General features: G+C 41.1%; 3 protein-coding genes across 5 annotated transcripts in view; all 3 read left to right on the top strand.

The window, feature by feature from the left end:
- Positions 1–3,405: 3,405 nt before the first annotated feature.
- On the top strand, positions 3,406–23,225 carry LOC115386481 (guanylyl cyclase-activating protein 2-like). 2 transcript variants are annotated; one of them, XM_030088770.1, is made up of 6 exons: positions 3,406–3,631; positions 3,731–3,880; positions 5,088–5,196; positions 5,309–5,437; positions 9,674–9,676; positions 23,215–23,225. In XM_030088770.1, the coding sequence occupies exons 1-4, from the start codon at positions 3,434–3,436 to the stop codon at positions 5,434–5,436; spliced, it is 585 nt and encodes a 194-aa protein (XP_029944630.1). In that variant the 5' UTR covers positions 3,406–3,433; the 3' UTR covers position 5,437; positions 9,674–9,676; positions 23,215–23,225. The 2 variants fall into 2 exon arrangements, with proteins under 2 accessions (XP_029944630.1, XP_029944639.1); XM_030088779.1 differs by lacking the exons at positions 9,674–9,676; positions 23,215–23,225 and having other exon boundaries at positions 5,309–5,462.
- On the top strand, positions 8,618–10,513 carry LOC115388318 (guanylyl cyclase-activating protein 2-like). The gene is made up of 4 exons (XM_030091434.1): positions 8,618–8,821; positions 8,998–9,147; positions 10,172–10,283; positions 10,371–10,513. The coding sequence occupies exons 1-4, from the start codon at positions 8,621–8,623 to the stop codon at positions 10,511–10,513; spliced, it is 606 nt and encodes a 201-aa protein (XP_029947294.1). The 5' UTR covers positions 8,618–8,620.
- The window catches only part of mapk8ip1b (mitogen-activated protein kinase 8 interacting protein 1b), a 58,124-nt gene continuing 48,753 nt past the window's right edge, over positions 14,379–23,749 (top strand). The window contains exon 1 of one of the 2 annotated variants that reach the window (XM_030088748.1): positions 14,379–14,510. In XM_030088748.1, the coding sequence (XP_029944608.1) occupies positions 14,434–14,510 (77 nt within the window). In that variant the 5' untranslated portion in view covers positions 14,379–14,433. Of the gene's footprint in view, positions 14,511–22,533; positions 22,637–23,749 lie in introns of those variants that run through there. The other variant, XM_030088757.1, reaches the window with a different exon arrangement.

Below are 23,749 nucleotides of genomic sequence, written 5' to 3'. Positions count from 1 at the left end.
ACCTTACAGTCAGAATGATACTCGAGAAACTGCTGGAAAGCAGGGAAAAACAAATGTAGACCTGTTTTCACACTGGTTTTCTGGCCGTCTGCAGCACTGCCATCAGACTACCTGATTTTCAACATGTTTCTACTTGTAACACGAGCTAGAGGGTTGAAAATATTTATTTCTACACAACTGCAAACAAGACAATTTCACAAATTTCGCACGCTCCCAAAAAGAGGAAAACATTAGTTTATCTCTTTCACATAAATTTATGTGTTCATTTCACTTTTAATCAGAATTTAGTAATTTCAACTATCATTCACATTTGTTCACAATTACTTTTTCCATTCATTATAATCAACACCATCATCATTATTTAAGATGTCATATATCAAATACTATTATTTCAGGTGAGTCAGTCATTGAATCGAATGTGCTTTTCAAGCAGGCGGCTGCTCACTCTCATCCCCACAAATGTACAAACAGATAAGTAAACCTTCACAAGTACGATCATTAATATCTTTCCTTTTGTTGAACACAATCAACACATTGGAGAGAAAGCATATTAATTTACAATCAGTTGAAATGTCACCCGAAACACTGTGCAGGTTGTTTTTCTGGCCCTCCTGTGGTCTGATAATCCTGAGTGACCTCCAGTCTCCTCCTGGGGCTTTGAGTTTGGATCAGCGTTCATACGGAACAGAGACATCAGCATCAAAGGGAATTCAGCATTATTTGTATGTGAGATTAACATTTTGTAGTTCATTCATTTAGGAAATCAATCTACTTGTTGGTGTTATTTGCTCTCTAAATCTTGTGAAGTATTTCAGAAAGTACAATACTGGTCAAAAATATATTTTTTTCCTTATTACATGCATAAAAATAACTAGATGGAATAAATTTTCTCTTTTAATTTTTTTTTAAAAAGCAGCCAGAAACACAATCTTTGGTCAATCTGTTTGACATAGCATTTGTTTTGGAAGAAAAAAAAATGGCCTGTTTTGCAGGAAATACTCTGAATATTTAAAGCATATTGTCAATTGAAGTAGATGCATGAGCAAAAAGCAGAGAGGGGTAGTTAGACTGTCCATGATGAGCTACATGATTATAAATTAAAATCTGTTCTTTTCAATATTTCTATGTCTTTGAATAAAAATTTGTATATTATATGGATTTAAACCATTTTTTTCATTAATGGTGATTAAAATTGTAATCTCTGAACACATAAATCACTTTCCCACAAAGGTCAGTAAACAGATACTTTAATGTCCCCATTTCCTGAAAACACAAGCAGTTTTTGCATGAATAATTCTTCACTTTTTATAAAAGATAATTTTTTAACCAGATACCAAAGGTTAGATTTAATAGCTAATTCTGGAAATATAAGTAAAGTTACACCTACAAGCCTAATCAATGGATGTTTCCTTTATAAAAGATATTTTCTTGAATACACAGCACGTAAACAAGGATCTTTTTATTCACTGACCTCCCAGAGGAAACTGATGCGTTTCAGATCAATTTGTCTCATTTCTTCACACATTCTGCCGTTAAAATCATCAACCAACTTGGTGCAAAAGATTCATGAAATTTCGCTACTCCTAGACAACTTTCCATTCATAAATTCTGTCATTTTTATTGATTGACTTTTGTTGGTTTGAAAGAAATATGTTCACTAAAGATCCAACAAAAAGTGCACATTTCGTTGCACCACTTCCTGATTGGAATCAATTCAAGACTCACAAGGAGTCGGCAAACGGATCATTTCTCATCTTTTAAGCACCTACACAGGTTTTCAAAAATTGTGTCCTTTTTCCTCTAAAAGTGCACTTTTGTCACCAGAATTGTCATCAAGGAGATACTATAGCCGAAAGATTCTAATAAGTCTTTTGAAAGTGTACAAGGTGATTCGATGAGAATATGGTTCTTTAACCGAAGAGCCAACGCTCCAGATAAATGCTTTCCTGCTCTGCTCCGAAAGCTGATTGACAGGGTGCAAACTCATCCAGCAGGTACTTACCACAAGGACTGCTTAAGCCTGCTTCATTTAATATGTGAGGGCATGAGTCATTTTCAGGGGAATGGATGGAACTGTCTCGAAAAAGCCATCAAAGATTCAGAACACTTTACAACATGCAGTAAATCAGACTGAATAAGCAGTAAATAATCATAATACTGGAATAATACTCAGCAGCTGTTTTCTGCAGGCCAAAGGTTTGAATTCTACACATACAAAACTCAACAAGTAACTTCGGACACTGTTGGACACTCATAGTTACTTCAGGCACATTGAAGGATCCTTTCATTGCATGCACTCTGTCGGATTTGTCTCACGAGCCTATCTCCAGCCCTAATGCAATCTAATTAAAATAGATTGATACACCAATTCCAAATTAGCATGACCTAGAGTGCCTTAATCTCTCAGCTTGTCCTTTCTGAAACACTAAAGCAACATGGAGACTTGTAGAGCGCAGCCATAACCTTGGGCGTGAGCCATTTGGAAGACAGACTCATGAAGACAAAGCCATGTGTTAAAAGCTCTGAGATGGACCTGAAGTCACTGTCCTGGCATTAAAATCCCAGTACAGTTCATGGTGGTGAATGTCATTAACTTTGCAGCTGTTTGGTCAAAAGACAAAGAAGTGGAAAAATCTAAAGTTTGAAGCTGATGATGGTGATTAGAGGAAAATAGACGGTGCAGTTTGTCTCAGCAGTCACATGATATTGAGACACTTTATTGAAACAATGCATGTCTGATCTGCTTCTGGTGCCAGAGGCAACATTACCACAGCACAGCTTGATTCTTGAAATGAGTCCCTGGAATAATCTCATGCAGCAAGAACATGCAACGTCACCTGAAAAAGACCAAGTTCCAAACAGTGGACCTAGAGTAAGAATTGGTAAATTTGACATTGTTTTTGTGGAAGTTTGGATTTTCTCTGTTAGCAGTTGGTGGTGCAGTTCAGGCCAGCACTGGGCTGTATGTGGCCTCTGAACTAAACAGTGTGTATTGCCAGATTTCCCAAAGTCAACTTTTCACTAATGCTCTCCTTCTGCAGGTCGGTTGTAGTTCTACATATGTGTCTGATGCACATTTGTGTGTGGTGCTCAGAGCTGATCAGGAGCTGAGCACACTTCACTCATTTGCATGTTGAAAAACTGCTAACCTCATTCACTAAGTCTGGCCTGCACTCACATTAAGCTGTGAACTTAATTAACTCAACAAGAGGAAACCCTACCAACGTAATGCTGCAGTAATCCCGCGGCCGTGCTAATCAGCTGTCCCGTACGCAGGCTGGAGCTTTGGGATTCCACGGGGTTATAAAAAAAACAAACAAAAAAAAAAACACTTCACCTGAGCAGATACTCATTTCAAGTGGAGCCACTTCACGGCAGAGACTGAGCGCAGCACCTGAAGGACGATGGACGGGTGAAATTGGAAAGTCAAGCCATGGGGCAGTCGCAGCAGACGGAGAACAGCGAGGTGATCGATGTCAAGTCCATTCAGGAGATGTATAAAAAGTTCGTCATGGAGTGCCCGAGTGGACTGCTCTTTCTTCACGAGTTCAAGCGTTTCTTCGGAGTGGACCCAACAGGAGAGGCGTCCGAATACGCGGAGAACATGTTCCGGGCGTTCGACACCAATGGGGTGAGAAAGAGTGAAAACTGATCCCACTTGCTGTACCTTCTGCCACATAAAGCATTGTAACTCTTCATTTTCTCCCCTCCTGATTTATTTGCCTTTCAGGACAACACTATTGATTTCCTTGAGTTTGTGGCGGCCTTAAATCTTGTTTTCCGGGGAGACCTGGAGCATAAACTGCGTTGGTCCTTCAAGGTGTACGACAAAGACAGCAATGGCTTTGTGGACAGAACCGAGCTGCGGTCAATTATGGATGTAAGTTCAATAAATCTGCCACTGTGAATGTCTCTCTGGGATTGGATGCAGGTAAAATAAGGATCTAGAAAAAGATCTCTTTCATTGCAGTGTTTTTCTTCTCACAAAGTGGAAATTTACTTCATTTTTCAAAAACAAATAGCACATGTATTGTTTTCTACTCTTATCATGTGTTCTATAGATTTTCACATTTCCTGTTTCTCCGCTGAAAGCTTCAACATTCGCTGTAGGACTATAAAATGCAACAAGTACTTGTCTTTTGGCACTCGGCTGCTGTTACCTGTGAGAGCTTGATAATAGGCCTTAATCTTAATCCTTGATAGGCCTGTTCCACAGTCGACCTTTTGATTTGTCTTCCAAGAAACACCAAAGTGTTTCCAGCGAAGACTTAGTCAACCCAATGTAAAGTTTTAAAAGGGTGATTTTCTGTAAGTAACACTAAATAAATGGATCAAAATTCATTAGGAAGATTCAGAATTCAGTGTTTCCTGTTGCGACTTGTCTAAATCTGATTTAGTCGGTTCGAAAAATTCGAATGAATCCACCTGTTGACAGCTGTAACTTTAATTAACACTTTAATTTTGTTTCATTCTCAGTTCGATTAATAGCATGGACAGTGTTTTTAGTTGTCAATTCAATTAGAAGAGGACAACAAAATATTATTCCTTGGACCAACCTGTGTATCCCGTCTGCATAGGAAGAGTATAATCATCAGCAATGTCATTTTATTTTGCAAAGACACCATAAAATGATGAAGATACAGCGAATAGTTAGTGTCAGTCGTGTGGATTACTTGAGTAAGTGTTGAATAAAAAGTAAGGATTCAAGTTAGAACAGGCAACATGTGCTTTCAAAAGGATGCAACCAGTTATCTGTCATTTATTCTCAATCATTATGCCCACATAAGTCTAACTTCCTAATGCCAAGGCCTTTATTATAGTGTTTGTTGATCTTATCCGCTGTTCCAGTATCTCTTTTTAAAGCCATTCATTTTCCCCTACCAACATTTTGGCCTGTAATAATTAATCTTCTTCCAACCAGTGATGTCTAGCTAATGGATTGATGGATATTAGTTGTCTGGAATGGATTACACATGAATGACCTGAGTGCTTACAAAGTACATTCAAACCATTCAACTGCTCAGACACTCATAATTTATTTTCTCTGTGCAATAAATTTAACGTCCCTTTGTGTGTGCTTTTTGTAGAGTATCTATAGGTGTAAAATAGGTTCGAAGGCCGACGCGACCGAAGCGCAGCTCACAGTAGACGAGGTTGTGGATCGGATATTAGCAGCGGTCGATAGCGATGGAGACGGTGAGCATCGAGTCACAAATTACAGTAAAAAAGAAAAAAAAGCACCGTACCAATATTTTATTCCACTCAGATGATACTCCTTTTCATCTCTTCCATTATTCTTTTCCTCCAGGCAACATCACCATGGAGGAGTTTCTGAGAGGCGCCCAGCAGGACCCGTGGGTGATGAACATGGTGAAGCTGGACATGAACCCTGCAGGCTGGGTGCTGGAGCACCGGAGACGGAGCGCTCACTTCTGAAGTGGACTTCACACGAGGACAGTGGATCCTGGTTCAGATGCGCAACTCTGTGTGCAGCATTCGAATGCTTTTAAACGCACATGTGAAGATCAGACGCTTTACTGCTTCATGTTGACGGCGTGGAAAACAAGAGGCCTCAGTTCATTATCCGGCACTTATCTGCTCCCATCTGGAAATAAGCTACACATATTGGAACATTTATAAATCCTCCTGATTTCTCTGTTTTCATGAAAACAGGTTTGATTAAGATTGTTTGCGTTTAACTGAAATCTCAGCCTTTTTGTTATCGAGTGTCAATGTGTAAATATCAAATAACTCTCATGTTTTTTTAATTGTCGTGTTTTGTTTGTTTGTTTTTTACTGTTGATACCTCTGCATTTTTTTAAGCAATTGACTCATGGAATATCAATATAGCACAATTTCCTCACTTAAATAAAGCTTTGAGTAGTAGTTCCTATTAACATCTCCAGATCAATAAATATAAAATATGCTAAAAGAAATGGGCATGCTTTCCTTGCAAACTTTTACTGACAAAAGATTCTAGTGTCTTAAAGTGGAGTGGGATGCACACGAACAGGAACTCTCTCTGGCTGGAATTATTTTGAAAAAATAACTTGAACTTTCTTCAGCAGATGTTTGTGTATGTCACCTTGGTGAAATCCTTGGGTGGAAGTGGGATTGGATCAAACTTTTAGGTGAGGAGAGAGATTCTGTTATCCAGCATCAGTTCTTCCATGGAACAGGCATGTATCGCAACAGAGCAGAATTTATTGAAAAAAAAAATCCTGAAATGAAAGTAACCAACATTTTCCCATTATTTTCTTGATTAGTTCCCTTTTAGATTTGAAGTTGGTTCACAGCAGGTTGGTTCACAGCTGTCTGTCTCAGAACTGAATGTCAGTCAGTCCGGAAACACTTTGTCCTAAGCGCGGTGAAAAAAAACATCAAGCATGAAAACACAACTGACTCACATGAAGACCAGGAGTCGCCTCCGTTTCTCAGAGTTCATCCCACTGATCAGCCACAGAAATCACAAGTTAACAGCACCTCAGAATAGAGCCCAGATAAATGCCAGGAAGAAAAACCCTGTTAATCCCTGGGTAGAATAGCTCGAGCTATTCTGGCTCAACTTAGTGACACAGTGTGGACGTGCCGGAGATTTTTATCCTTTGTCAAGGGAAATGTCATTTAATGATTCAAGAATACTGCATGAAACGTTTAATTCCTACATGAAAGTGATAATTAATTAAACTGTAACATAATGTAGTGAAAGTGTTGAAGAAGTAATGGGATGGTTTATTTCTCTTCCAGGAAGCAGTTTACTGCCATGACTGCTGAGCATGTGGGTCATACTAAAGATTAAACTACAAGTAATACAGTGGGAGAGATCAGATGTTAAAATGAGGGTTTTGTTGGGTTTTATTACTTGAGTTTGCCATAGAGTGAATGGATGGAGTGCTGAACTCCCATAATCAATAAATGATCCGCTCCACTGAGTTGAGGTCAAAATCACAGCTGTGTGCAAAAAAGAAACAGTAGAGTAGACATTAGGAAATGATTATAAAACCTAAGAGAATATCCTTTGAATAAAAGACACAGCTGAGGAAATGCCTTTCATCACAGTAGCGGCAGCACATCTGCTGAAGGCTGAGCAGGCTTCTGCCACCTTTTCAAACATATTAAAAACAAACCATAGCAAAGCATGCAGATATTTTCACAGTGTAAATGAAAGTTCACCGCTCCGTGAATCCGTGAGCAGAAGGGTAAAAATAACCTGTCTCACGACGGTCTAACCCAACTCCCGTTCCCTATTAGTGGGTGAACAATCCGACGCTTGGGTGAATTCTGCTTCACAATGACAGGACGAGCCGACATCGAAGGATCAAAAAGCGACCTCACACACGTTCAGTATTCTTTAATCATGAAGTCAAACACACTTCCTGAATTGTGCCTCTCGGACGTAATCTTCAGTGTGCCCGGTTAGTAGATTAGATTTTGACTGTGGAAGCGAACGGCATCGGTGACGGTTGTAACCTGGGCCCTGAGGTTTTGTTCTGATATCTGATATTTGAATTGGATAAGTTTTCTACATTGGAAACCCTTCCTGATGCACATTCGTTATTTGTCCATGCCTGGAATCAGTACTCGAGCCAAGTTGTCTCTTCAGAGGCTCAGTTAGTAAAGTAGCTAATAACTGGAGGATTCTCATATGAGAGTGTAACACTGGGGGTGGCTGTGATTCAGAGGGGAAAGCAGATGTCCCACAAATGGGAGGTTGTGAGTTTGAGTCCTGTCTGCATGTCAAAGTGTCCTTGGACAAAAACACTGAACCCTGAATTGCCCCCATTGTTGTACGTCACTTTGGAGAAAGTGTCTGCTAAATACAACTGTAAACAACAGATTTCTTTATTAGCATATGAAAATATATTAGACGTACCAGGTGTTACTGCCTTCCCACAGCCTTTGAGCTGTAATTGTAATATTGTGGTCTAAATTTGAATCTTTGAGCATTAAAGCGCTGTTTTGATGCTTCAAGTTGTGTTATTTAAGTGACTGTATCAGAAATACTTCATTGATCCCCAAAGAGAAATTCCTTTCAGTCACAGTATGATAGAAACAAAGCCTTTAAGATAGGCTCTTTATGGGTCATGCCACCGGTATACCACGATTCAACACACCGAAACTTAGCATGCGATTCAGACAGATAAGGTAGTAATGAACCACACAAGTTTATCATCGACAGATCTTTCTTGATGCAAACTTAAAGATGGGAAATTAGAGTTATGGCGTGGTCACGGTGAAATATTACTTCAGAAACAGTATGAAGGGGGCTTTGACCTTAGGTCACAAGGAGTTCAAAGTGGGATCAGGTATGTGGATTACTGCTTTAAAGTCAGCTTGCTGCAGCCTTTGGCTTAAAATAAGCATCTTGCTGGGGGTGAAGAGTTACATGAATCAGTTATTCATCCACTGCACTGCACTCAAGTCCTTCAGCTAGGAGAGAGAGAGTGAGAGAGAGAGAGAGAGAGAGAGACGTTTGGCAGCAGCCATGAAGAGGAAGTTCTGCAATCTTTCAAAAGCTGAATCAAGAAGATCAGGTCACTGAAGCATCTGGATCCAGCTCATTACTGGGCCAAACAAGGATTCTGGTGTGGTGTTTTTTCGTGGAGTAGTTGGATTCAGGATGGGTCAGAATCAGCAGGTCCAGGCACCAGATGAGGAGCTGGAGCTGAACAGCATTCAGGACCTGTACAAGTCGTTCATCATGGAGTGCCCCAGCGGCTCGTTGTACCTGCATGAGTTCAAGAGGATGTTTGGAGTTCAGGCGGGAACACCAGAGTCTGAGTACATGGACAACATCTTCCGAGCTTTTGACATGAATCATGTGAGTAACAAGGCTCCGATGTTTCAGTCTTTAATTAATCATCATGCAACAGAAATGTGATTCCTGATCAGTGTTGCTTGAAGAAAAGAGACTAAAACAGATCGACTGGGAAATGTTGCATTTTCATATTGAAAATAAAAAATACCGAGCACAGACTTTTACATTGTTGTTTTCAGGACAACACGATGGATTTCATAGAGTACGTGGCTGCATTGAATCTTGTTCTTCGTGGAAAACTTGAGGACAAACTGCGGTGGTCTTTCAAAGTCTTTGACAGCGACGACAATGGCCGCCTTGACAGACGGGAGCTGCGGAAAATTGTCAGGGTAGGTAAACTTTTCTGTGAGTGGAACCATCGCTACGACCGAGGGCATTGAAACTCTTCCACTCAGGATTTAGTATCAATAAGCACAACTAAAGAAGGTTAAGGTTACATGAGTAAAAAACATAAAAGCTAAAGTGTGTGTCTTCACATTGTCCCTGCAGCCAAGTAATCCACCTGGCTACCTGGTCCCACTGGGCCATGTATCCCACTTGAGGCACCAGTGTTGTAAATAAAAGGAAGCAGGATATACTGTATCATGGACAGTGGCAGTGTTTAGTTACAGGTCAGGGGATCATTTATTCATACAATCGGCAGTGTTTTTTTGCCTCTATTTGCCCATTCCACGAGTTTCTGTGCAAAAAGCCCACGGATGAGGAATCCCACAGCTTTTACAACACACAACCCTCACTGTTCTGCGGCAGTTAGCCTACTGGTGAACTGTCCAGGTTGTAACCTACTGGTGAACTAGTGAACTGTTCAGGCTGTAATCTACTGGTGAACTGTTCAGCTTGTAGCCTACTTGTGAGCTGGTGAACTGTTCAGTCTGTAATCTATTTTCATTCATAGTCAGGTGATCTGGGAGTTAGATAATGAGCCACATGGAGACGTGAGGGACCACTGAGAGGAGTCTTTCTGTGCATATATTGCTTTTCTCCAGATATTCTGTGTCCCTCCTGAAATCCAGACACATGTTCATGAGACTGAATTGATGCGATTGGTGTGAATGTGTGTGATTGTTTGTTTCTCTTTTATTCCCTGTGCTGCAATCACCACCTATTCATAGAGTGTCTGCAGACGTTCATGTGTCCAGAAATGAGGAATGCCAAAGCAAATTGAATCAGGTCAACTGGAATGGGAGGCATGAGCTGATAGAGCCACTGGCATACAGGGTGAAAAATGTGAAGACATATGACCAAGACCATTTGACCTGATTCAGTTTGTACTGAGGTGCTTTCTACCTGGATGAATGAGAATTGTGTTTTAGGCCAATAAATGAGAAGCACTCTGTTGAATCTGTCCTTTAGATCATCTACAAGATAAAGAAAGGCTCTGTGAGCAACGAAACAGGCACAGAGAACCTCACTGTTGACCAGGTGTGTGACCGCATCTTCAATGAGGTGGACGTGAACAGTGACGGTAAGTCGAGCTCACGCTCAAAAGATGAGCTTCCTCAGTATTGGAGCACAAATAATTCATCCTGAGCCTTTCTTGCTCACTCTGCAGGTCAGATTACGCTGGAGGAGTTTGTTGAGGGGGCTCAGAGATCTACATGGGTGCAGAACTTTCTCCGTCTCGACGTCAATCCCAGTCCATGGGTCCACAAGTATTTGTGTGACAGGAAACTCCTCAGTCCCAAAGATTCCTGATGGAGGGAAAGAAGCCTGGGATACAAGAAGCTTCAACAAACTTCAACGGAAGGATTAATTGTTGTTTGATGGCTACAAAACACATCACAGCAAGTATGCTGAATAATACTGAAATTCACTCCGGTACTGATGCTTCTGCTCCTCTGTTTGGGTCATCACAGTGTGAGACTGAGAGCTGCACCTTCATAAAGCTCATCATGGTTCCTGTGCCTTGCTGCCATTTATGATTTCTGTTGCCTTTCATGTGGTAATGTCTTCAACTTATCCTCATTATTTACAAAAAAGAAATTTTTTTTCTCTTGGTTCATTGTGATTGTGAAGTTTTACTTTGAAAAGAATTGTGAATGCATAGTTCATTGTTTGTGTCTGTTGTGGAATATTCTGAGGCTGAATGGTGCTCTTCTTCTTTCCCCTAGTTCATGCTAACCAATAATTAACCACCCTCTTCTTTTCTAATTAAAATTTGCTTGTTTCAGCCCGTCTTCTACAATATGTATATTGTGCATTTTGATATTGTGATCATAATTATGAGATTTTATGTCGCCATATCATCAGGCTAAGAAGCAAGCACTGTGCTTTAAAGCTTCTTCTATGACATTAAGATCAATAAAACTATACAAAAAGCCTCATTTGGGTGTGCAATCGTGTGAATTCACTGTGTTTGGCTTCTGGATTCAAAAAATGTCGGTGTCATTAATGCCCACATGTATTGAACATGTGATTGCTTCAAATTACTTCAGAGGGGAAATAAAACAGTTATGTAAATAAAGACTGTTTGTGTCTGTGTGGTTCACAATCTTTCAGTGTCCAAGCACAAACAGGAAGTGTGCAAGACTTATTTCCCTCTCTGGTGGATGGGAACAATTGAAATGCAATAAAAGCACAAAGCCCTTCTTCTTCATTACACATCATCATTAAAGGAAGAGACGGAACTCACAAATGGAAGAGGAAAGAAAAAACAAAAAGAAACTGGCCTCTGTAAATGATAAGTAGTACAGTACATACAGTAGTCTTACATTTTTTAGGGAACTCACAAAGAACACTTTTTGAAAGGTTTGCTCAGCGCTTTTAAAAGTAAAAAAAAAAAAGTTCTAACTCATCAACATGATCACTTTCTATCTCCAGTAACTTTATGTGGAAAAAGTTTAAAACTGATGGCCTCAAATCTACTTACATTCCTGAAACTGCAATACTGAGTTCATCAAAGTCTTAAAGGGGCTGTATCATGCTTTTTTAGCTAGTCCAAACCCTAGAAATGGCATTAACATGGTAATAGTTTATTTTTGGCGCTAAGGAAAAGTAATTTTGTGTGAAATGAAAGATTTTCTGGGGCTAATTCTGAAACCCGGAAGAGAAAACGCTCCGTTTCACTGAAATCCCGCCTCTCCCCCTGTGGACTTTGACTGACAGCGTACTTCAGCCAATCAGCGCTTCAAAACAAATACGCTAGCTAGCTTTAGCTCTTTAGCGCTAGCTTCTCCACACGCAAAAACGTCTTTTCCTGTGAGAAACTCACCAAGCGCAGACCCTTCAGACCCTTCAGACTCTTGCTCTTGCTTGACTGTTGCTTTCAGACGATGGTCAAAGTTTATCCTCGATATCGGAGTTACAAAAAGCAGCAACGCTGATTGCCGAGAGCCTGCGAGAGGGGGGCTCAGGGGAGCCATCTTCACCGTGTGACGTGAACGTGGGAAAACAGAGCGTTTTCACGGGTGCGGGAGGGGCGCTGCCTCTCTGAGCAGCGCAAACACTGGGAAAGCTTAAACACGAGGGCACAAAGGAAAAAAAACGCTTTGGGGGTGTTTTTGGTGAGTACATAACTATATAACAAGGTTAAAACATACAAAAAGTGAATTTTGCATGATACAGCCCCTTTAAATGTGCAATAAATATAATTCACATTAGTCGTGTTAGATTGATCATGCTCTTTGTTAAAGTATAATAACGTTCTCCCTCTGGCAGCATCCTGCTGTGGCTTGTTTCTTTTCGACAACACCTCAAAGGGGAAGAACCGTGGAGAAATCAGAAGTAAGGACCACGTCAGGGAATTTGACCAGTAAATGCAGAAAGATGAACAAACCCACTTCTTTTATCACAGTCATGTGTGTCACATTAAAGCTTTGCAGTGACTTCAGGGTGTTATAGCCTCTATTGTTGCAATTAAGGAAAAAACCGAAGTATCTGAAGTTGTCATGGATTGGAGGAGAAAAAAATTTGCAAAGACTTTTAGGGACACTTCAGTTGGAAGTTAGAATATTGCCAGGATGAGCAACTGTGAACACTCATGTATGAAAAAAAAAAAAAAAAAACGTATGGGAACTTATGACAACATGTATCGATCTTATCCTGGATCCTATGTCCATGACTGTAATGATAAACTGCTTTATAAAACAGCTAAAGTGGTTGCAGTGTAGATAATATGAAGACCTTTCAAGAGATTTACTTGAATATGTATAAAGTAAATGTACTAAATCTAAAAATCATTCTGTCTTTACTGTGAGTTTTTAACAATAACTCACAGTTTATTTGTAGCATATCATGCTTAGTAGCTCATTTAGTGGACACATTTTGACTTCCACATGCTGTAGCATGGATTTGATGGATTGGACGCTCACATTTAAATCATTTTGTGCTGTTTACTTAATTTTTTTATGAACATTGTTTAAGTTTTTAATGTAGTCTCCTTGTGTAATACTACCCTCTGGTGGTTTAAAAGAGCATAACACACTGCAGGGACTGCAACTGAGGGCTGTTTCACACTAGAAAGACGTTTAAATTCAACAGTGTTTATTTCAAACACTGTCAAGTATTTGCTTTCCGTGTTCATATGATAATTGTTTGATGAACTGCAGGTGGAGTTACACCTCTTGCAGAATGTTAAGCAGATTTCACATTTTAGACAAATATTGAGTCAAGATATTAGATTTTTCTATCATCTGATATTGCTGATTTCCATCAAACGGGTATTTACTCCTGTTTTATTTCATGTCTTTCCATGTTTTTCATTAAATCTTGTTTATCATCGTCCTCCTCTCTCTGGGGGTGTCTAGTGTTGCATTCATGGTCATCTCGTAAATTCCGAAGGATTAATCTGTTGCGCATTGAATGCAACACAAGAATGCAACACAATCCATTCAATCCAATCCAATCCATTATTAAATCCAATCCAACTCCATTATTAAAAACTGTAATTTGGGTAAGATATTGATTGATCTATTGATTAATTCAAAATTTGTTTGTTGGCAACATAAATTCTTCATAAAAATACATGAAATTCTTCATTAAAACATTGCTGTAATTTTAAGAAACTTTTACCAACAACAACAACGAGGCTGCTTGAGCAAGCATAGAGTGGTAGAGTAAAGGAAAACATTTTAACTGGAAGAAGCCTGCTAAACCAGGCTCCAAGGTGGAGACTTTCTGCAGAAACAGGTTTAGAGGTGGAGACTTTCTGCTTTCCCGGCTGTAGGTTCAGAGATAGAAAAAGGGGGAATTGCAGAGAGTGAAACGAAGAAACAGACACTCATAAGTCTACTAGCTGCAGTATTTGAAAAGTATATTAGAACTGGATACAATATTTCAAAATAGGAGAAGGTCTCAGAAGTACACATTGCCTTGGCCCACGGAGTGCATAGAAACGCCCTTGGCTTATTTGCTTATTTTAATATAAAATAAGCACATTCTAATATTTATAGTTTTTAATTATGAGGAACATGTCCGTTGAATAGAAGAAACAGTAATCCTTCACTCCCTCGTCAAAATAAGCCGTATTTTTTGCGAATTCAGGAGTGTAGGTGATGGTTGCGCTGCTGAGTGTCCATTTTCCCAACTGGCCCTGAAGGCGTCACGCCGCTCCTCTCAGGTGTCTGCGGCGCGCGGCTGCACCGCGAAGCGCAGCCGAGGTATGAGCACTGGGCGGCATGGCGGAGCGAGACCAGAGGAAAGCCACCCCTCCGCCCGGCCGGAGCGTCCAGGTCAACTCCCCGGCCAGCTTCAGGTAAGCGCGCCGGGCGGACGGAGCGCCTTGGGCGCGTGAGGGAGCGGCGTGGCGCCCCGCCGGGCTGCGCGCTGCGGGGCTGCGCGTCGAGCCGCCGCGGCTCTGCAGACCTGCAGCCGCTGATCCGCTGATGTAGGAATCCTCTCGGTTGCAATGTGTTTTTGAGTCGCATGTTTGGTGTTTTTGGGCGTGTCTGCTCCCGGAGGACCGAGGCAGGCTGCGCGCTTTCTTTGCAGTGTGTCGCAGACTTTGTGGCTGTGTGTCCCGGTGTGTAATTCACACACACCAGCTTTACTAGATCCAGCTTTGCATGTTGGATTTAGTTTATAATGACCTTGCAGCATCTATGTTGTTTTTCCTTACATAATTTTGAGTTTGTAGCCCCCCAAAAATCCTATCTAGTTCATCCTTCATAACTTAAGTCTTGTTGATATGATTTATTCATGAGTTTTCTCTTCTGAAATTTAGAGTGGATTGAGTTGAAAGTTTGCCAGCAGTACCTTCAGATTTGGATGTTCTCCATTTGATTTCCAATAACTTTGATTCATTGTTGATGTGACACCCAAAGTATTAATGTATTCATTTCTTAATGACAAAAAAAAAAAGCCTGAAAGTATAACACGATGCACATTTCCCTAAAACAGTTCAGCTCTCAAGCTGATCTGTGAATGAATTCCAGTTTTTCCTATTACCTGGCCTAACTCAAAGATTAAAAGAATATTTTTTTTTTGTTGCTAAAATTCACTGGTGATGCCTATTGGGACTATTATAGTGGCAACCTCATGTTTGTGTGTCAATTTGCCCTTAATGATATCTGTATGTTAGAAATGATGCTTGTTTGTATCTGTACACCAGTATGTGTGGACTATAGACTGAATTACATGCATGTGCAGTTATATATGTTTGTGCATTAAGAGATTTGCTGCTTGTGCATCATGAGACATGGAAATGCTCCTTTAATGGTCAGACAGGACTCTCACCCTGATGGTTTTAGTATTTCTCATAACTATCAGTTTCGTTTTCCTCAGTTTAGACTCCCAGGCTCAGTTTTGTCAATCCTCATCCTGCAGCAAGGAGACATAATGTAGATGAAAAGGCACTCAGTCTGAAAAGAGTGAGCACACAGGTCTACATGTAGGGCAAATAAAAGCTGCAGAAAAGAGATGAGTCTCTGTTCAACAAACCCAGACAGACATTTACAGATCCGTGTGGGCTCGAGCAATTCTAAATATGAATGCACCATTTATATTGTATACACAGATACTTAGCTGCACACACACAAGAATATGTCATTGCAGAGTGACAAATCATGCAAACTTCCAAATATCAATATGCACAAGATCCACAGTTCTCCACAGCTCATATTGCTTCCATAATAGTCCAGTAAGTCACACTGTAAAAGGAGAAGACATAAGTCAATGCTGAGACTCAACCGGATCAGAGGAATGCACACAGCATCTCTCTGGTGGGGTAGTATTAGTATCAAAGCCGTATTGTGAGGGTGAGCTGGTATGTTTTTGGCCCTGATGAGTGAGAATTACAGTTGGGGACAGGATTTCTGAATCTCTGGCAGATTTTTCAGATGGATGAGTCATTTGTAGCCCTGTTAGATGCAATAAAATCAAAAGGAAATGCAAAGTACACGTGGATGACATTGTGGAGATTCAATTGTATTTTGGACCACTAGGCTTTGTTTGAAGTTTGAACACATGGCACTTATTTTACAATGCAAAATATTAGTTTGTTTGAGTTGGTTCTCGATTGAATTTACAATATTCGGAAAATTGTATACATGTACACAATTGGAATTGTTTTTATTTTTAGATTGATAAAACACAGACCTTTGGCTAAAATTAGTTTGATGCTTCAAAACTGGAAGTTTTCAGGTGAATTAATCCTGCTGGATCACTTTTGATGTATTTTCAAGTATGAAATCGAATTCTTTAGACCCAGACTCAATTTAAATACAAACACTTTGTGCTTTAATAACCAGAGATGACTTCTTTTATTGTGAGGAATTGATTAAAACCGGACTGCATTTTAAACCTAATTGATAGTTGGGTCGGCAGTAAAAGGAGAGTTGCAGCTCTGAGAAGCTGCAGCTCCTGGAGACGAGTTCAACGTGTCGGTGAGCTGAGCGCAGTGGGGGGAAGAGCTGCATGCTGTCGTCTCATCGTACACACACACACACACACACACACACACACACACACACACACACACACACACACACACACACACACACACACACACACGGCACTGCAGTGTCCCCTGAAGAGAGTCTGTGATTCTTCAGTGGCGTTAATGAGTGTGTGAAGGCTTGTGATCAGTATTCTCCCAGTGGGACAACAACACACACACACACACACACACACACACACACACACACACACACACACACACACACACACACACACACACCCCAACACACACTCACCCTCAGGCTCAGACTGTCCCCGTCTCATTAGCTGAGCTGCGAGCAAACACATCCACCGCTTCGAGTTTTTATCGCCGTCACATCAGAGCCTCTTTGATTCTATCAGTAAAAATATGGATCATTTTCAAAGTTACAAACAACAGAACTCCAGATTTAGACCAGGAGGTTTTCTCACCGAGGTCAGAGCTCATGTCGCAGAGGCTGCGTCTCGCCGTCAGTTGTTGCTTTTGTCTAAATGTCAGAGTTCCTGATATTTGTGTGTGTTGTTGGTGTTAGAATGATCGTGGTCTTTCTGGAGCAGGGGGGGGGGGGGGGTCCTGGTTCTGTCTGGTTCCAGTGCGTTCTCACTCCAACACGCCTGACAGGAGCAACTGGATCACTGCCAGGTTTTCTGCATAGCTTCATGATCCAGTCAATAAATCCAGGTGTGTTGCAGCAGGGAAACGTTGAAAACCTGCAGGACGGGGAGCACCCGGCCCTGCCCTGGACAGTTCCACCTGAGCCTGCATTTCTCTCTCAATATCCGGATTATTCAAAGAAGCTGACAGAGCAGATCACACCTGACCTTAAACAGTATTTATCAACATCAATACATGACATCACTTTTTTAGATCCACTAATGCTATAAATGTGGCCATAGCATGATAGAATATGTAAAGGACAGTCTGTTTTTTTAACCTAAAAGATTAAGAATTAAATAATTCACACTTTTCACTGCTAGCATCTTAATGCCATCTCACTCATAAAGTCCTTATCAGATGTCTTTCCCTGAGTCAAGACTTACATGTTTCATAAAACGTGCTGTTTGTGATTAAGGTACTGATCGATATTTGAGTGTCGTGGTTGCCTGGAGGAGAGTAAGCCCAGATTATCCACCACCTCGGGGTTGGCTCGGCTCCAGCTCAGCCATATGCTGACATGTTTCCCTCCATCACCTCCCTGGCTGCACAGGCTGTGGCCGGAGCCTCCATCGCTCTGCAACCTGTGCAGCTTTTCAGTGTGGAGGTATTCAGAGACTGCAATACGAGGGACGCTTTTCCTCCAACCCTTGATTCGGTGCATGAATTCTTTAGCATTTTTAAATTTGACCCAATTTTCAGGCAGCTAAAATATTTAGGAAGCGTCAACAGAGAGTTGACAGGTTGTTGCGTGGATCTGAGTGAACGCTCTTCCAGAAATAAGGATGCGTTGCTAGAATATAAAACGAGTAAATGTTTAATTTCTCATTCAAGTAAAAGAAGAGTAGGGTTGCTTATGTTGATGGATTTTTTTTATAAACCCTATGCAAAGAAACTGCAATATACACTCAAACTGCCTTTGGCAGATGAATGACTCAGTATATAGACTTACACTTATTTACACAAAAATATTAATTCATCCATTTAAAATGTGTGCTAAAATGTACGTACTGTTAAATAAAAATATAAAGGTATCAAATATGACTGGACTTAGTATCTTAACTTAGCTCAGGCATTCTTTCGTTTAGTATTGACTGATACTAATTGATACTAAAGATTTGGATATCTACGATCTTCTGCTAAATTTATCCAAACTCCCACCCTGCAGTTTATTTTAAATTAAACTTCGTATGGATTGAGCTGAGCAGTACAATCTCATCTGTTTTCACATCTGTTAGCTTACTACAGTTTTTACGTTTCTGGTCCTTTGATTAGTGAAATAACAAGGAATTCTCTCCTAAACTAACACTTTATTAAAAGAAACGAGTATTCTCAGCTCACTCAAACCCTTCACAGCATTTCTGTGGCTGTTGTTCAGGAAGCTTCGGGAGGGTTTACGTTTCACACAGACAACAGCCAATCATTGGAGGGAATGATTTCCAGCTCCGCCCACATGCTGCAAATCTCAAAAACGGGGCGTGGCTGTCAAAGTTTTGGTGCATGCTCATAGGAGGATTATCACAATATTATACACAATTGGATATATACAAAATATTCTGAATGGAAATAAAATAAAACTTAAAAAACCTGCAAAAACGAATTGCTTTCAGAGCTCCTTTACAATCCTGCATGTGAATCTTAATTGCTTTCACAGATTTTGATAGATTTTTAACTTGCAGCCAAAGTCATAATTAAGGTGTCAAATTGAAAACATTTTCAATAAAATAGTAAATGATTTAATAAAATATGGACTTATGCTGAGTGGATTAGATTAAGATGAATGTTAACTTTCAGTCTAGTCAGAACTTGTGGATCACATTTTCCAGGAAAATATCTCAAAGTGTCGATAATCCAGACTCCTCCCAATGAAAGCAGGACAAATCTGTAATATTTGGCTCTTTGTCACTCAGTGAATCATTGACATAACACCTTCCTCTTTCATCTTTTCACTTCCAAAGTGCCGTGGCTCTGCTGTCGAGATGTGCCGGGGCAGATGGATTCACAGTGTGAATCCCAGGAGGTGAGAAAAGACGAGTGTGAGAGAGGAGCTGACAAAGGTGGAGCCGATGGCGAGGTGTCGCTTTCCCTGATTCTCTGCTTTTTTTCATCCACTTTCATGAGTTCGAGTCGGGGAAAAAGAAAGGATCTCGGAGTCTGTGTTGAACCGGGATTACCCAGATGTCTTTTATCCATTGAGAGAGGATGAATTGATATTGAGCTCATTTGAATTCCACTCCCGGTGGAAGCTGACGGAGTGGACAGTAATTGCTCCGGTTGCAGTTCTCCTCTGCTGATTATTTACTGCTTCCTCGCAGTTCTGATGACGGTGCATGTTTCACGTGACTGCACCTCCCCTCTGATCACACAAAGCAGAACTCGCTCTCTCTCTCTTTCTTTCTCCATAGAATCCTAGATATTTGCTACTGTGCAAATTCATTTGAACAAGAGACAGTTATGATATGGCAATATGGAGTTAATCAATGTCAAAATCTAATTAAAGCCAATTTGATATCAATATTTAGCAATTTTCTAACAATAATTCTCCCCCCAGCTTGAACTGTACTGCACCTCTTTAACCCCCCCAGATAGAAGCTTTCAGTGTGAAATGTCAAGGAGGCCTAAGGATGGAGGGTTCTGGGATGGTAGAAAATAAACCAAAACACTGAACAGAACCGGAACCTTACAGAACGGGACAGAAACCGGACAGGCGAGTGGGACATGACTGGAAAAAGAGAGTGACTGACGACTTGGAAAAAAGGAGAGAAGACAGTTTAAGTCAGTTCTATTGTGTTATGTTTAACTTTGACCGGAAAAATCAATATTTAGATAAAAGTTAACCTGATATCTTTAAATGTCATCAACAAGCAACAGGAATCATTTAAAATTGACAAAAATAATTATTTGTTGTATATTTTGATATACGTCGATATCGACTGACTGCTGTGAAAGCACTTTTTCCCCACGTCGTCCCGCCCTACTTCTGTCCCCACTGGCCTGTTCTCTATTAGAAATGAGTGAGAGTGGATTGCAACATTGCTCCCTGGTGGCCAAAGGTTTAGCAGTTAGTTTGTATTTCCAGTCAACATGTTTTCTCCCTTTGAATTGGAAACGATCTGATACTGTTGGGTGGATGATCTCTCTGCTGATCTCTATGCACCACTGTGCCTTTCTTGTTGTGGCTGCAGCTGCAAATTCAGGACAGTGGCAGTTAGTTTACACTGCAACATGGCCGAGAGTCTCGGAGAGCAGCAGTTTGTGAAATTGACTTCCAGACTACACAGTAAATACTTCACTCATGAGTATATTGAAAATAACAGCAATAAGCAGATTCTAGTGTTTGAGCTGCTCACTCTTGAATTGCTGTAGACTACTGTTCACTATTCACCATACCGCCATCTGAGTCCGTGGAGAAGCATTCAGTTTTCTTAAATACACTAGATACTGGGTCACCTGTAAGACTGACAGGCAGGTTAAAGGAGAAGTGTTTCTGTCTGACTGCTCTCTGTATGGATGCTTTACAAAAACACAGCACATAGACGAGCATAAGCGTCTGTTGTCGTGGTCCTGATTAACTGTGTATCTACTGTATTTTCTGGGCCATAAATCACACCTCTGTATTGATTGTGTCTGGCAAAAAAATGTTTTCATAAAACAGCAGAAAACTATATATAGGATGCACTAATGTATAAAATTCATATTTCTTTCCACCATTCATTTCACAAAAATATGTAAGAAAAACAAAAATGAAGAAATGTTTCTCTTCTAATCTGTCCAAACTATTCTGTTAAAAACAGGTCTGAAGAACTTGACACATTTAATTGTGTAACAACACACACTTTTGAAGAGCACAATCTGATTTCACACACTTTTGCCTCCCAATTTTGAAACTTTGCTAGTATTATATTTTTTATTCTAAAATTTTTTTGGGGGGTATCTTGCTCTCTGTCTAATATGTTAGGAATATGTTTTTGTTTTTATTTCATACTGTAGCTGCGTTCCGTTACGATAGAGCGACATCTAGTGGTCCCAGTGGGTATATACCAGTATATTTTGATATGCAAGTCAAGTTGCTCGACTATAGCCAAACAACTACAAACTGGTGCTGTAGTACAAGATTTATGCTGGCGTAGCACAATAAGTCGCTCGTTCGTGCCAACTTGGGGATCATTTACGAAATATTTTCAAGTGAAAATGCAGAATTTTTGATGCATTTTCGGTGTCTGTTTACATGACAGTGCTTCTCAGAGGCTCTTTTTCATCATTTCTGACATCTCTGTATAAATGGACACATCCTTTTCTAATCATTGCCATGACAACGTGACACTTTTCTGAAACGAAAATGCAAAAGCTATGCATTGTCACCTGAAACACTTTCCTGTAAACATTGTCTAAGACAAGCACGAGGAGCTTTATTATTGACTTAAATTCACTTCCACAAGTATTTTACGACATGCAGATTTAAAAGCAGACAGCCTTCACTGTCGTCGTAGCGTGCCGTGGGCGTCTTTGCCATGTCAGGATTTCTCGTTATCAGCTTCACCGTCCTGCCAAACCTCAGCATTAGCGTTAGAGAGTGCAGTGCTTAAGTGATGGAAGACGATAAGCCCCAAATTTCCTTTTAAGAAGATGAATGAAGGGAAAGAAGGAGAAAAGAGAAAAACTTGGAGCCTTCTGTAATCAATCAGTCTCATAAATAATTGAGCATGACAAGGCTTTGCATAGAGAGACAGAGAGAGAGAGAGAGAGAGAGAGAGAGAGAGAGAGAGGAGTGTCCTCTGGTGCTGTTGTTTTTGCTGCTTGGGCTTCCCGCGGTGTTGGGTGATCTGCTAACACCAGCACTTTCCTGCAGTGGCGTAGTAAATCTGATTCACGCAGGACGGAGTAAACAAGAGGCAGCGACAGAGAGAGAGAGAGAGAGAGAGACGGCGAAAGAGAAGCAGAGCAAGAGAAAGGAGATTATATAACACTACTCCTCTCTGGCAGGTTCGTCTCTCCACGCTTGAAAAAATTTTCCTCCATCTTTCCGCGTCCCCCCGCGGACGGACGGACGGCAGCAGCACCGCTTCGAATCGGCACCTCTCCGATCGACCCGGACGAGCTGCACCCCTCCTCCCTTCTGCTCTTCCTGCTCGCTCCTCCCTCTCCGTCTCTCCCACCCACCTTCACTTTTCTAACCCTCCCGCTACTTCTCCTCCTCCTCTCGTCTCGGCTGTGGATGCCCTCCTCACTTACAGCATGGACTCGGGAGGGGAAGGAGGAGAGGGCTGGATGGAGGACCAGTGGGAGAAATGGTAGGGCTTCTCTCACTCTCTCGGCGTTTCTCTCCCCTGACTGGCTCGCGGCGGCATGGCTGTGTGTGTGACCTTGTGTGAGTGCTAACATCTCTTCTTCGAGCTGCATGTCATGTCCTCGCTTCTTACAGCTCGGGACAGGCATGCCCTTGAAGGAGAGCGGATGCATATGGCCGTGTGTCTAAAGTGGAAGGGGAGAACATGCAGGCTGATGGTGATCAATAACAGGAGCAGAGAAGCCACGGGGGTGAACTCGGATCACATCCTGTGCTTGTTGTATGTGTTTTATGGCAGTCTTGTTGATGTGTAGAAGCCCTGTGCGGGTGCGTTTTCTTGTTCTCAGAGTTTGCTGTCAAACTGCCGTCGGGGTTGTTTACCTGAATTTCCATGGAGCAGTCCTGATCGGGATGCTCCAGCTGTCCTTGCAGGAGGGCAATGCCAGCGATTGACCTACAGCGTGTCGTCTTGTAATCTCTTCGTAGGAGCAAAAATGTGCAAATTATTGGTGGGAGAAGAGGGGAGAGAGAAAAAAAACCCAAGCTGGGAATAGTTAAATCTGCCATTCCGGGTGAATGCAGGGCTTGAAATGTATGGAGAGTGAATGTGAGAGCACAACACAGATGCTAGTCTCTTGAGCCTGGAACATGGATGTGCAAGAATATGCATGTTTGTGTGGGTAGCCCAGTTTCTCCATTTTCTCCAATGCATTTGCAAATACTGCAACAATGAAGGCACTTTTTCTTCCTTTTCATTTGTTATCAACCTTTTTTTTTTTTGCCTGGAGGGGCTGGGTACTTAATTAGCAGCTTTTCTACATTATTCAGCTCTTTTTCTAATCCTGGGAGGCATATTTTCACCACAGTGTGACCTTTTTTCCAGAAGTCACTCTTGATCGCAGGTATTATTACAACTTCTGTCTCTGCTGGGACATGAAATGTTACCTAAATCTGACACTGTGCGCTTGCTGCTTGTGAATAAAAACCCAACACTCACATTGAAGCAGTTGATAACTGCGTTGTTGTGAAAAAAGGATTCGTATAGAGACTAATGAGCAGGCTGAGGCTATCTTGCCCTGAGCAGGAGGTCATGCTGTCCTTCATTAGCACCAGCAGA

Source organism: Salarias fasciatus, chromosome 1 (assembly GCF_902148845.1).
Source record: "Salarias fasciatus chromosome 1, fSalaFa1.1, whole genome shotgun sequence".
Taxonomy (NCBI): Eukaryota; Metazoa; Chordata; class Actinopteri; order Blenniiformes; family Blenniidae; genus Salarias; species Salarias fasciatus.
The sequence above is the reverse complement of the archived record's forward strand: the minus strand, read 5'-3'. Positions and strand labels throughout refer to the sequence as shown.